This window comes from Lagopus leucura, unplaced genomic scaffold, assembly GCF_019238085.1.
Source record: "Lagopus leucura isolate 7727_CA_CO unplaced genomic scaffold, USGS_WTPT01 109-24_obj-0_obj, whole genome shotgun sequence".
Lineage (NCBI taxonomy): Eukaryota > Metazoa > Chordata > Aves > Galliformes > Phasianidae > Lagopus > Lagopus leucura.
In genome coordinates, this window is record NW_024965654.1 from 23,504 (window position 1) to 36,212 (window position 12,709).

Sequence of the window (12,709 nt, forward strand, 5' to 3'; positions counted from 1 at the left end):
GGGACTCAAAGGTTTCTGCAGCTTGTTTTGTCCGAATTTTCAGGACACAGGTTGCACGCAGGCTGCTACAGAGTGCACAAGATACACGAGGAGGGCTGGTTCTGATGATGCACGTGAGTGCTGGAGCTCAGTGTGATTTCTGGGCATGCTAGAGAAAAGCTGTTTCATACTTCAGAAAGCAAAGACCTCACCACAACCCCCCACAGAAACTCTTCATGCAAACAGACTGGGGGAAAAAAAGCAATCCAAACTTTTTGTTTTTCTGGTTTATTGAGGCTAACATCAGTGACACTCATTTCTCAGAAGCAATTTGCTCATTCCAACGCTGTTCAGACACTGTGCAGTAAACCTCCTCCTTCGAACCACCTCAGGCACTTGAGTCCAAAGCCATTTCTGGGAACAGCAGCACCTTCACTCTCAGCTCAGCCTGCTGACATTCAGCACTTTGTGCATCTCCTCATCCCCAAACTCTCTGTACTCCGTTTTGGAATCATTCTTTTTCTCCAGGAATAAACAAAAAGCCCAAACCACATCTCGATTACTGAAGAATTACAGTTGAGATCAGCGTGGTCACAAGGACACTGGAGACACTAAGAGATGTATTGACTTTTATTCTCCTGGAAGTGGAATATTTCTTAAGAGTGCACTCGTTAGCTGACAATTACCAGCAGAGTAGCTACAAGATATATACAAAGGCCACCAAAAGTCCTTCCCAAGGACTGTATGTACACTTTCATTAGTGCATTGAAATGGCATTGCCAGGCACAGGATACACGGATACTCCTTCAGCAGTCCCTCATCCCACTACTGAGGGTAGAGCTCCACCAACATCGCATGCCCCTAGAAACAGAGGAAAAGAGAAGTCAGGGAAAGCACTGATGGTAACAGAGCAGCCGTCCACATGTAACCACAAGCCTTGCTCTGAGGGCGCAGCAAAAGACAGCGCGGCACCATTACCTGCCCTCCTGCAGCGCAGGCAGCGATCAGGCCGTACTGCCCTCCCTCCTTCCTCAACCTGTGGGCAGCAGTAATCGCCAGGCGGCAGCCAGTGGCACCGAACGGATGTCCCAGAGACAGGGAACCACCCCAGGTGTTGAACTTCTCCAAGGGAGGGGCTCCGACCTGCAACAACACACACACTGACACACACGTGAAGAGACAGCCTGCCCTCACCACAACAATGCAGCACGTGGGCTCACCAAGTGTTTCTTAGCGTGCACGAGTGCTTGGTGACAGCACAAAGCTGTGCCAAAGGGTTTTACTGCTTCACTGCAGCCTGTGCTGCTTGAAGGCAACCGGAAGCACTGATCTCATCCACTGCCTTCATTCCCAACTGTCACTACAGTGTGTTTGGGTTTCCACCTGCTGCCTGCTGCTTCCTCCTGCTGCCATGGGGAATGCCACCACTACCACAGAAGCTGTTCAGATTGGGATTTGCAAACCCAGAGTTCATGACACAAAGGTTCTGGGAAGACCTCACTGCAGCCTTCCAATACTTGAAGGGAGTGTATAAACAGGAGGGAGAACGGCTGTTTGTGAGGGTGGATGGTGACAGGACAAGGGGGAATGGTTTTAAACTGAGGCAGGGGAGGTTTAGGTCAGATCTTAGGAGGAAGTTTTTCCCCCAGAGGGTGGTGAGGCACTGGCACAGGTTGCCCAAGGAGGCTGTGGATGCCCCATCCCTGCAGGCATTCAAGGCCAGGCTGGATGTGGCTCTGGGCAGCCTGGGCTGCTGGTTGGTGACCTGCACACAGCAGGGGGTGGAACTGGATGAGCATTGTGGGCCTTTGCAACCCAGGCCATTCTATGATTCCATGATTCTATGACTTCTCCCCATGAAGCATGACAGAAGCACTAGCCACAGTGTGGAATCCAATCATTTTGAGTAGAAATTAAAGATAAAAACATCCTGGCAGAGTCCTTACCTTTGACTTCCTGCCCATGTAGTTTTGTGCAAACCAGTCTGAATCCATAGCTTTCATGTTAGCCAGTATCTGCCCCTGAAAGGGAGAGAACAGGCATTAAGGAAAGCCTGCAGATAGTTCTAACAAACCCAAGATATCCTGAGATTACCTACAGCCACAAAACATTTTACAGTTGGAGCCTCAGTATTCCAGAATCACTTACAGCAAAAGCTTCATGGAATTCAAACACATCGATATCAGCCATGGTCAGACCAGCCTTCTCCAACACCTTGGGAGTAGCATATGTTGGACTGATGAAGAAGAGGTAAGAAACAGGAGTCATGCATGTTTCTTCCCATGATTATTCCCATTTCTCCAAGCCAGCTAACATTCCTTCTCCCCAGGATGCACAGTACAGCATTTGTGCTGGTGTGCTAGTATGAGCTGTTAGGAGATGCTCTTCATCATCGCCACCTACCCCAGCAGCAGTTGGTCCTTCGGATCCTGGGACACATAGACAAAATCCCTGCACAAAACAAATGCGATGAGTAACAGAAAGAGGAGCAGGGAGCAAAAGCAGGCTTCAAACCCCATTCAGTCCCCTTGTTTACCTTAGGTAGGCCTTGGGTTTGTATCCTAGTGCCAAAGCCTTCTCTTCAGACATGAGCAGCATCGCTGAGGCACCGTCCGTCTACAAGAGGCAGACAAACCCATAAGGTCACTGCCCAAGGGCAAGCACACAGCACACACAGCGAGCCTGACAGCCCTCCTGAGGGGTGCTCACATGGAACCAGGGCTTCCAGGCTCTGCCAGAGCACCCCAACATCTCTGGAGCTGGTTTTGCTGGTTTGCACTGCCTGAGTCCTATGAAACTTCAGGAACTGGGTGTCAGATAAATCCCACCTAATTTAAAGAACTACTTTGGACTTCAGCATGGCTGACAGTTGGATTTGATGTTTTCTTGAAGGGGTTTGCCAACCAAAGTGATTTTATGATTCTATGAAAAGAGCTTTCTTAAAAAGTGTTAGAAAATTTGGCCCAAGGAGGCTGTGGATGCCCCATCCCTGCAGGCATTCAAGGCCAGGCTGGATGTGGCTCTGGGCAGCCTGGGCTGCTGGTTGGTGACCTGCACACAGCAGGGGGTTGGAACTGGATGAGCACTGTGGGCCTTTGCAACCCAGGCCATTCTATGATTCTATGAAAATCAGGAGTTATGCAGAAGAGCATCACCAGACACGTGCTACAGAAATCTCTTCTTTTGCTCTGTGGAGGGTAAAGCCTTCAAGTGACAAGTTTAGTCTAAAAAGCTATTAACTTCCAGACCCACAGTGCAATCAGTCCCATCAGGGACAGAACTTTATGTACGCCTCTGAACAATCAACTCTGTGCTTTTCCAGAGATGGCTACAGCAAAGCAAAGAGGTAAAACCAGACAGCATTTCAGGGTTTAGTTCTTGACTGCCACTTTCCCCTGCTGGCTCACACAGGTCTTACCAGAAAGGATGAGTTGGCAGCTGTGACAGTTCCATAGGGCTTGACAAAAGCTGGCTTCAGTTTGCTCATCTGCTCCAGGGAGGATGGACGGATCCCATTGTCTTTGGTAACTGTATCTTTGCCTGGGGATGGTTTTTAAGAAAAAAAATATAAGCAACATATATGAACATCAGCATTCCAGAAGCAAAAAAAAGAAATAAAGGCAGAAAAATATGCTTTTTATGACACGTTGGAGGAAGAACATGAGAAAAATCTATCTGTGGTATCAGGATGTTTAACATGGCTGAAAAAATAATAATTAAAACTGAAGCTACTTTACTTCCTCTCTAAAAACTGAGATACAAGGAAGTGCTGCAAACTCTTTACTGTAATATGAAATCAGCACACTGTAAATCCAGCTGATAATCAGCTTCCAATTGGAGAACTGAGTCCAAATCAGGATATGCTTACGTGTCAAGATCCAAGGAAGTAAAAGCACTGGAAATAATCAAATCACAGAATCACAGAATGGCCTGGGTTGAAAAGGACCACAGTGATCATCTGGTTTCAACCCCCTGCTGTGTGCAGGGTCACCAACCAGCAGACCAGGCTGCCCAGAGCCACATCCAGCCCAGAGAGCCACATAAGCATCTGTGACAATACTGACTGCTTAAACACACCAGCTAACAAGAACCAATTTTAGATTGTAGGTACCTGCAGATCTGCAGACGTAAGGCCTCGTTAGGAAATTAACCCCACAATAAAAGTGCCCCCCACAAAAGTTTCACACCTCAGCAATGCCTGTAAGGCCTGGTGAACTGGATGCTACCTAGCTGGAACTAGGTGAACTTTGAGGTCCCTTCCAACCCAAGCCTAATTCTAATTCTATTCTATGAAACCAGGTGTTCAAGTTTCAGGCCTTCCTGACCAAACCCTGATTCATCAGCCCATGATTTTATTAGGCCATTTGTTATTATCTTGGAATGTAGTGTTTGGTTCTGATTTTCCTTGCTCAGTCATCACGTTGGAAGGGATGCAAAGTAGGTACTACAAAATCTAGACATGTAAAGATAAATTCACATGTTTAGATATGTGTGTTTGAACACGTGCTCCTATGTCAATAGGTTTCCACCAAGCAACAGAGGGCATATCACAGAATGACAGAATGGCCTGGGCTGAAAAGGACCACAATGCTCATCTAGTTTCAACCCTCCTGCTGTGTGTGCAGGGTCACCAACCAGCAGACCAGGCTGCCAGAGAGTTAAAACACCAAGCCTACACTGAATGTGAAGAATCAAACCTCAGGACTTCATCTCCTCTTCTAAACGAAGTATTTCTTTACCAAACTCAGTGCATGGCAGCAATCCGTGCACTTTCACCTGGCACTTTGAAGGGCACCACGTCAAGGAGCAAGCCTTCTTCCTGGGCTTTCTTGGCCAGTGTGTGTGAACGGAGGGCGTACTCATCCTGCTCCATACGGGAGATGGCAAAGGCAGCAGCCAAGCGGTCGGCAGAGTGCCCCATGGTCTCACTGGTGGAGAACTCTGCCACAGCTGGTAGCTACAAAGCAAGATAGATCAAGTCAGCACACAGCACAGCCACCCCTACAGTGGTTACAGGCAGTTTATGAAACATGCACGAACAAGGGCTTCCTTTTTTGGGACAGGTTTCAACTCCAGACGCTCCCACGAGCAAAATCAGACATGTGGGGTGAGTTCAGCTCAGCTTTTGCTCTTCCAAAAGCACACAAGAAATCCCTGCGTGGATTTAAGTCCACGGTTTTCATTTTGGACTTGGGATCTCATCACTGCTACACTGTGCTTCCCTGCAGTCCAACCACAGGTGGCCAGCAGCAGGGATGCATACAGTTTTCTTGTGACAAACTCAGAGGTGGTTGGAGGAACTGCTTCCCCTTCTTGTCTCTAACATGCCTTCATTCACCTCGTTCAGAGGGCTTCCAGAGTGGCTCCTGCCATTAACCAGCAGGCTACTAATTCCCATTAGGGAAGCTGAATAAATCCAGCAGGATTTGGCTGGGAACAGCAAGCATAACACATATTGCATCAATCAAACAATAAACATATTAATATAGCAAGGATTTCCCTTTTCTGTGCACGTCACTTGTCTTATTTAGGAAATAAGAACTCCTCTGATGCTTTACAACCATTTTATAATCTTTGCATTCATGGAATAAAGCTTCCATTTTGTAGCTTCCAGCACACAGCTCGGCTAGGAGCTGCAGAAAGAGGAGGAGGTCCAAAATGTTGAAATAAGCTGGGTTACTGAAGACCAACAAGTAAGGAGACAAGGTAAAAACAATGCAGGGTCATGAGAGCTATAAGCTGCACTAATCAACTTAGTTTTAACTCAAACCACAGTACAGAGAGCTGATAAGGGAGACTGAAAGGCAATCACCTGAGCCCTTGTTATTTAGGCTCTCCAGTGAAGCTAAAAACGTATCTGAGCCACTTTAAAATAAAACACCTGTAAAATAGTTTGATTTCAGTATCCTGAAAACATTACCTCAGGAGCAAAGTAGTCAGGGCGAATTTTGGAAATCAGGGCAAGCTTTTGGCCTATGGTCTTGGCTCGGTTCAGGGTGAGCATAGTCTTCCTCATCTTCCTGCTGTGACGAATGGGAACATCTGACATCAGCTCCACACCTCCTGCTACAATGACGTCACACTGCCCAGCTGCAATCAGACCTATGCCTGCAGGACAAGAGGGTCCATGAGAGCTGCAGGAGAAGCAATGCTTACCCATCACTGCCAACACCACTACATTTCATTTCCTTCTCCAGCCACTGGTTTCAGCCATGTTATACAGCACGTGCTTAATGAAACGATGGGACAAACATACTTTGCTTCCAATTCTGTGCCCCACACAGCAGCTGGAAGAAGAGTGTCCCCAGTAAATCAAGATACTAATTCAATCTTTGTTCTCCATTCTGCCCAGGCTGACAGCAAGCTGAAGGGCAGCAACTTCCTCATCAAGATTCTGTCTTTTCCTCCCAGGCAAACAAGGATGCTGAGCAGACACCATGGCTGAATATAAACAGTGTCAAGCTGCTGGCAGGCCTACTGCAGAATACTCAGCCTGTGTTGCACTTTGCTGGCTCAAAATCTTTCCTTCCACTCCAGGATTTCTTTAGATCCTCAGTTACAGTCACTAAGCAGCACAAGCCAGACGAGGGATGGAGGAATTGCTAAGCTCAGTTGCAAAGCACAGCTTGTTCCTCCAGCCAACATACCTGTGGTCATAGCCTGGTTTGAAGAAATGCAAGCCATGGTGACTGTATGGGCTGGAGTTTTGTCAGAGAAGCCAGCTCCCAAAGCAGCCTATGAGCAACAAGGAATGACTGTTAAAACGTAGGCATTTTGCTCAACAGGGACAGAGCTGCCCAGTAACACACCTTTGCAGACTAAGCAGACAAGAACATCGAGTTTCTACTCAGCCAATTACTGCAGCAGCACTTCCCACCCCTCCCTGGGAACAGGAGAAGGCAGCTGCCCACCTCTCAGGGCTCTCAAGCCACATAGACAACCCCCAGGAACAACCTATCCACACCACTCACCATTTCAAAGGAGCTTTCAAATACACAGCATCGTCCTTTATTCACATTATTTGCAAACGTGGCACGTGAAAAGAGTTATTTAGAACCCTCAGTACAAGGCACCGAGTTGCTTTAAACAGAACAGAAAACATTTCCTGCAGTTGGGAAAGCTGTGTCTCATCTGACCCAACCTCCTAGCACAGAATTGCTCACACCGTGCCCTTCCCTAGTTGAGACGTGGCCAACTAGTTTAAAGTTCAGCAGTTGCTCCAAGTTAAAATTAACCCACAGCCCCATCTGACTGGCAGGTGACCAAAGCAAGTCTTTGCATATACAAGGATAAAACTGCTGGTGGAACCCAGAGCCTCACAATCTCCTCAGTGTTTCCAGCACGTGTTATGTAATGCCTTAGTCTGCTTGCAGAGAATAACAGAAAATCATGTGCCACCTCCACAACGTTCCTTCAGTGGATCAATTTCTTTCTGTGTCCAATATGCAAACTGTGTTTTTTGCTTGCCAGAAAAAGAGCAACTAAGCTGCTCCATTTCAATTCATTTAAATGCTGCAGCTGATCAGCCAACTGAAACAAATACAGAGCAATCTATCACAGCACGCTCTGCTCCTCTCAAGCACTTCTGACAAGCCAGTAATTGAGTCCAACTGGTCATTTCAGGGAAGAATCAAGCAGAGGCTTCACGGCCTCAAAATGCATTTGTTCTACAGCAGATTTCCATGCAGTCAATTACTGGATAAGACAATACTGCACAAATATCCTATACTCCCAAACACACTGTACCAGAATTTTTTGTAAGGGCTTTATCATCTTCTTACCAGCTGCTGAAATCTGACTTAAAGGAGACGAGCTGCACATCACCCACCTCTCTGGCAACATTGCTTGTTTTCACTTCCTGGATAACTGTGCCATACACAATGTAATCAACAACATCCCTCGGGACACTGGTCCTGTTCAGCAACCCCCTAAGGAGAAGAGAGAAACAAGTAGAATTTGCAGCACGTGAGCAACGACCTTGCTTCTACCATCGAGTTTCCACCCTCCAATAATTTGCCCAGAGAACCAGGCATCAGTGGAGCTACACCTGCTGCCCAAATCTGCAAGAAATCTTGCTTGTATGTGTACTTAATGACAAGTGCAATTGAGTACAGACTGCAAAAAAAATCATAGCAATAACACTACTATAAATAGTCATAGAACGGCCTGGGTTGCAAAGGCCCACAGTGCTCATCCAGTTCCAAACCCCTGCTGTGTGCAGGTCGCCAACCAGCAGCCCAGGCTGCTCAGAGCCACATCCAGCCTGGCCTTGAATGCCTGCAGGGATGGGGCATCCACAGCCTCCTTGGGCAACCTGTGCCAGTGCCTCACCACCCTCTGGGGGAAAAACTTCCTCCTGATATCCAACCTAACCCTCCCCTGTCTCAGTTTAAAACCATTCCTCCTTGTCCTATCACTGTCCACCCTCATAAACAGCCGTTAAATGATGACACAACTTCACAAAACCAGTTCCTATTTCCCTCCAGAAATGGTTGTTAGCACATTCCCCAGTTTGAGTCTTCCAACATCCAAATTAAAGGAAGAATGCCTTAGAGATAACAAGGCCAATTACTTTTGGTGTAGGAATGTGTAAAGCTCCCATAAAGAGACACAGAAAACTAGCAGTTCTATTTTCACAGTTCATCAGGAAAACATCCTGCATAATTTGTCCAAACATTGTGGCAAATGCACCAACACAGGAAATCCCACTGCAGGCAGTGGTTAGTGGGAATCAAACATAGTTGAAGGCACTACAAGCCACCAGATGCAAAGGAAATTCAGATTACTTACTGCAGTGCTGCTCGGGCTAAGTCATGGGGCATAAGATCTGCATAGCTAGAAGTGAAAAAAGAAAGGCAAAAATTTAAGTGACAGAAAGCCATAGAAAATGTCTTCATGCAAACACTGTGAGCACACAGGAGCTGTGCAGAACAGGTGACCTGAAATGCTCCAGGGTGTTTATGAAACATTTCACACCACCAGTCATGAAAACTGTGGATAGGCCAGCACAGAATCACTATGCTACATGCACTGAAAAGCAGAACAAAATACCCACAGCCACAGATAGGTCTGCTCCTAAGTTTAACTGTGAATTTGAGGAGTCTAGAGCAGATTCTCTACGCCTGCTGGTTTTGAGAAATGCATTGCCTTGTCTGCTACACATGCATCAAAGGTTTCCTCTGGATGTGCAACACTGACTCTCATTCTCTGCAGAATTCGTAGCCCTGGGCAATCTTCAAATCACACTTTTCAGAAAGGAGGATGGAATAGCTGCCAGCAATCTAACTTATCCCCAGTTCAGCACTTGCAGGCATTAAAGAAATAATGACATGAAGATGAACAAGCAAGCCCATTCTTTTCAGTTCCAATGAAGTGAGTGTTTCTTTTGTTACACTTACGAGGTGCCAGACTGCAAGAACGGAATACGGACGCCCTCCACCACAACAATATTCTTCACCCCACTTTTGGCTAAGGTCTTCTTACTCTTAGGCTGAACAGCTGAAAGGGAAGCATGCTTAACTATTAACAAGCAAACTTAGAGCTGTTAAAACTAAGAGAAAACTGGAGAAAATAGTTCTCTTTTGGTGCATAAGTCAAAAGCATTGCAGGAAGAACGCCCATGTTGTAATCCTGTCTCTGGTGAATGAGGTGATCTGTAAAAATGGTTTGACAACTCAGCATTTCCCCCACCAGCACAGAGATTCATAGATAGCTGTGCTGAGGGAACTGCTGAGAATAAATGCATGAAACTCCCAGTCTCCATTAATACTGGTTAGAGCGGTGCAGAAACAGATACATCTAAAAATGGTGCACAGCTTACAGTACAAATGAAGCAGAGCAAATGGAAAGCCTTGCAGCCAGAGTCAGACCTCACCTCAGAGTCAGTCTCTCAGTAAGCAGCAGCAGACAACAACCCACCTTTCAAAGTAGTTACTTATACACCTGCTCTTACTGCAGAGACAACTCATGATAGATCAACATTCAAGAAACAACTAACTTGCACTTCCATAGCAAAGCAGGAGGAAAGAGTGCAGACAGTTGCTGCAGGTAACTTGCTACTTGAAAGTATCCCATTATTTCAGGATGAAGATGAAGTAGTACTACAATGCAGCACCGTTCCACAGGCCACTGTCAGAGCTCTTTTGGAGTGATAATTGACAGAGTTCAGTGAGAATTTCCTCACCTACTCAGACGTGCAAATCATAATAAGCATATACAGCAGCATGGGGTAATTCCATTTGCAAACCATTAAAGGACAAAACCAGATGAAATCTGGCTAAATAGCATGCTGAGTACACACACGAGGATGAAACTCCAGCACTGTTCATGGTTTTTGTTAAAGGCTCTCTTTGCAAAACTAAGGAGGGAAAAGGAAGCCACCACTTGGTTCTTTTCTCAAATCCAGGCAGCTCAAAACACTTGAGCAAGCACACAATCAATAGTAGAGCCCCACAGCACCCTAACTGCTCAGTGAGAACCACAGCTAATTATCTCTGCAACTGTGTCAGACCTGAGTCTCACTGGACGTCAGAGCTAACTCCACAATCTCCTCCTAGTCAAGGACAATTCCCTCTCCTCCAGGGAAAGAGATCTGGTCATATCCAGTTTGTAACTTCCCAGCTTAGCTTCTCAGATCAGACTCTAGAAAATCAGGTGAGGATGTGCTGTGAGCTCTGGAACGGGCACAGCTTTTGGGGGTGAGTGGCACTCAGCTGTTCGGAGCATTGCACCATGGTGTTTTGCTTGGACTTTTACTTCTTTGCAACCTTCAAAAGGCATTCCTGATCTACAGCTGTCTGCACTGCATTTCTGAGATGCGTGCCTGGAAAAGGGAAGCATTGCCTTTTAGCACAGACCCAATGGGATCTCTGGTGCTTTCACTTTACCTGGAGCTTGTAACTGTGAAGAGCAGCTGAGAGATCGAGCAACTGAAAAACAAAACAAAAAGAAGGAGAAGGATCAGTCGAATCTTAAGAGTCAAAAACATTTCTGGTTTCTGCAAGAAACATTAAAATATTGTCACAGTGAGACACCTGCACCTAAATATCACTAGGATAGTCTTTGTTACTCTGTTCATAAAAATGACAGCCCATATTACCAGTTAGCACAAAAGTCTTCCCATACGTGGGAAGGAGAAATGCATCAACAATGGAATTAGTTCTTTAAGAAACAGATGACAATGAGGAAAAATTCAGCTACAAGCATCCACTCAAAGGCTAACACTTAAAAAGAGTGTTACAACCCAACAATTCAAGGTTTTAATACATGTAAACATACTTACAGACCCTGACGGCCCATGCTGAGGAAGCAGGGAGGTTTCGGATGGTATGGGTCAGCATAGAAGTCATTTTGATATCTAGAGGTGGAGAAAGGCTGCTAATAGTCCACTCTGATCTGTTTGGAATAATCTCAAGGGAAATAATCTGCTTGCTTTGCACAGAGCCAAAGAAAGGGAAGAAACAGAAGCTGATCCAAGAACAGCAGTCACAGTAACTTTCTGTTACACCTCTTGTACAGCATCAAACAGATGAAGCAACTGGCTTGTGACTGAGGCCTTCTGACACCCCTGTAAATAAACACTTATCTCCTGGAGGACCAGCTCTGATCTGTCAGCAGCCAGCATTTTTACATTCCTCCCTCAATAACTATTCCACCACTTCCCCCTGGAATATTGTCCCAGAGCCCAGCCAACGTCACCGCCAGCATGATCCTCCTGATGCACTCTCCCTGGCACAATTTCACACTGCTACCTTTAACTTTAACCCCAATAACTCTCATTGGGTATCCCACAGTAAGCAGAACAATATCCCACACAGCACTAACCTTTAAAGGTCCCTTCCCTTTAAAGGTCCCTTCCAACTCAAGTAATTCTATGACTCCTTCTGACTAGAATGGCATGCCACAAGCCAATTTCAGACTCCTCACACAAATAAAGACCCCCAAACCAGATCGCCTCCCTTCTCAATCATCCCTCTCTGCCTCCCCTCTTGCTCCTTTGCATCTCTACACATATCCCACAGCAGTTCCCACATACCCAACCCCACACAGCCACCCTCCCCACCACAAAGGCGCAGCCCTCGTGGATTTCACTCTTCTAAAAGCATGACATCATTTATTTTTATTATTATTTTTTTTCCCCCAGAAACCCTCAAGGGCCCCAAAGAGACACCTCAACACACACAGTGACCCAGAACCCACAACACCTGCCCTGCCTGCACAGCAGCCCCTCCACCCCCACATATGCACACAACACACCCCGTACACTTTTTCCACACACTTTTTCCACACACTTCTTCCACACCCCTCACACGTTCCCTCCTCATACCCCACACACCTCTAGGCCTCACCCACACACCAACCCCTCAGTACCCCCTCACAGCGACCAACAACCCCAATCCTCCACCAAATTCCACACCCCTTAACCCCCACTAGCCCTTATTTCCCCTCATAAATCATTATTTCCTCCCATAAATAACAATTTCCCCTCACGACCCCACAACGCTCTCCCACCTCCGCCTGCGCTCCGCCTGCGCTCCACCCGCGCCGCCCTCTCACTGCCGCCGCCGCCGGCTGCCCTCAGGAAGGCCCCCTCTCCTCCTTTAGGGATGCCCATGAACTGCCTGACAAAAAATCACAAACACCCCGATTTATCCTCCTCCGCCGCCGCACTGATGTCACCTCTAATTTAGGACAGACAGCCACCGACTCTCCTTGGACAATGTGAAGGAGA

The 12,709-nt window shown here is 46.7% G+C and overlaps 1 protein-coding gene across 3 annotated transcripts; it reads right to left on the bottom strand.

Moving 5' to 3' along the window:
* Positions 1-251: 251 nt before the first annotated feature.
* On the bottom strand, positions 252-12,568 carry HADHB (hydroxyacyl-CoA dehydrogenase trifunctional multienzyme complex subunit beta). 3 transcript variants are annotated; one of them, XM_042892740.1, is made up of 16 exons: positions 12,503-12,568; positions 11,261-11,337; positions 10,866-10,907; positions 9,378-9,477; positions 8,770-8,814; positions 7,808-7,907; positions 6,627-6,714; positions 5,900-6,087; positions 4,756-4,936; positions 3,398-3,519; positions 2,516-2,595; positions 2,383-2,430; positions 2,128-2,215; positions 1,926-2,000; positions 958-1,122; positions 252-840 (listed from the first exon to the last, which is right to left on the bottom strand). In XM_042892740.1, the coding sequence occupies exons 2-16, from the start codon at positions 11,325-11,327 to the stop codon at positions 805-807; spliced, it is 1,425 nt and encodes a 474-aa protein (XP_042748674.1). In that variant the 5' UTR covers positions 11,328-11,337; positions 12,503-12,568; the 3' UTR covers positions 252-804. The 3 variants fall into 3 exon arrangements, with proteins under 3 accessions (XP_042748674.1, XP_042748676.1, XP_042748675.1); XM_042892742.1 differs by having other exon boundaries at positions 11,261-11,411; positions 12,503-12,517; XM_042892741.1 differs by having other exon boundaries at positions 11,261-11,335; positions 12,490-12,505.
* Positions 12,569-12,709: the final 141 nt, after the last annotated feature.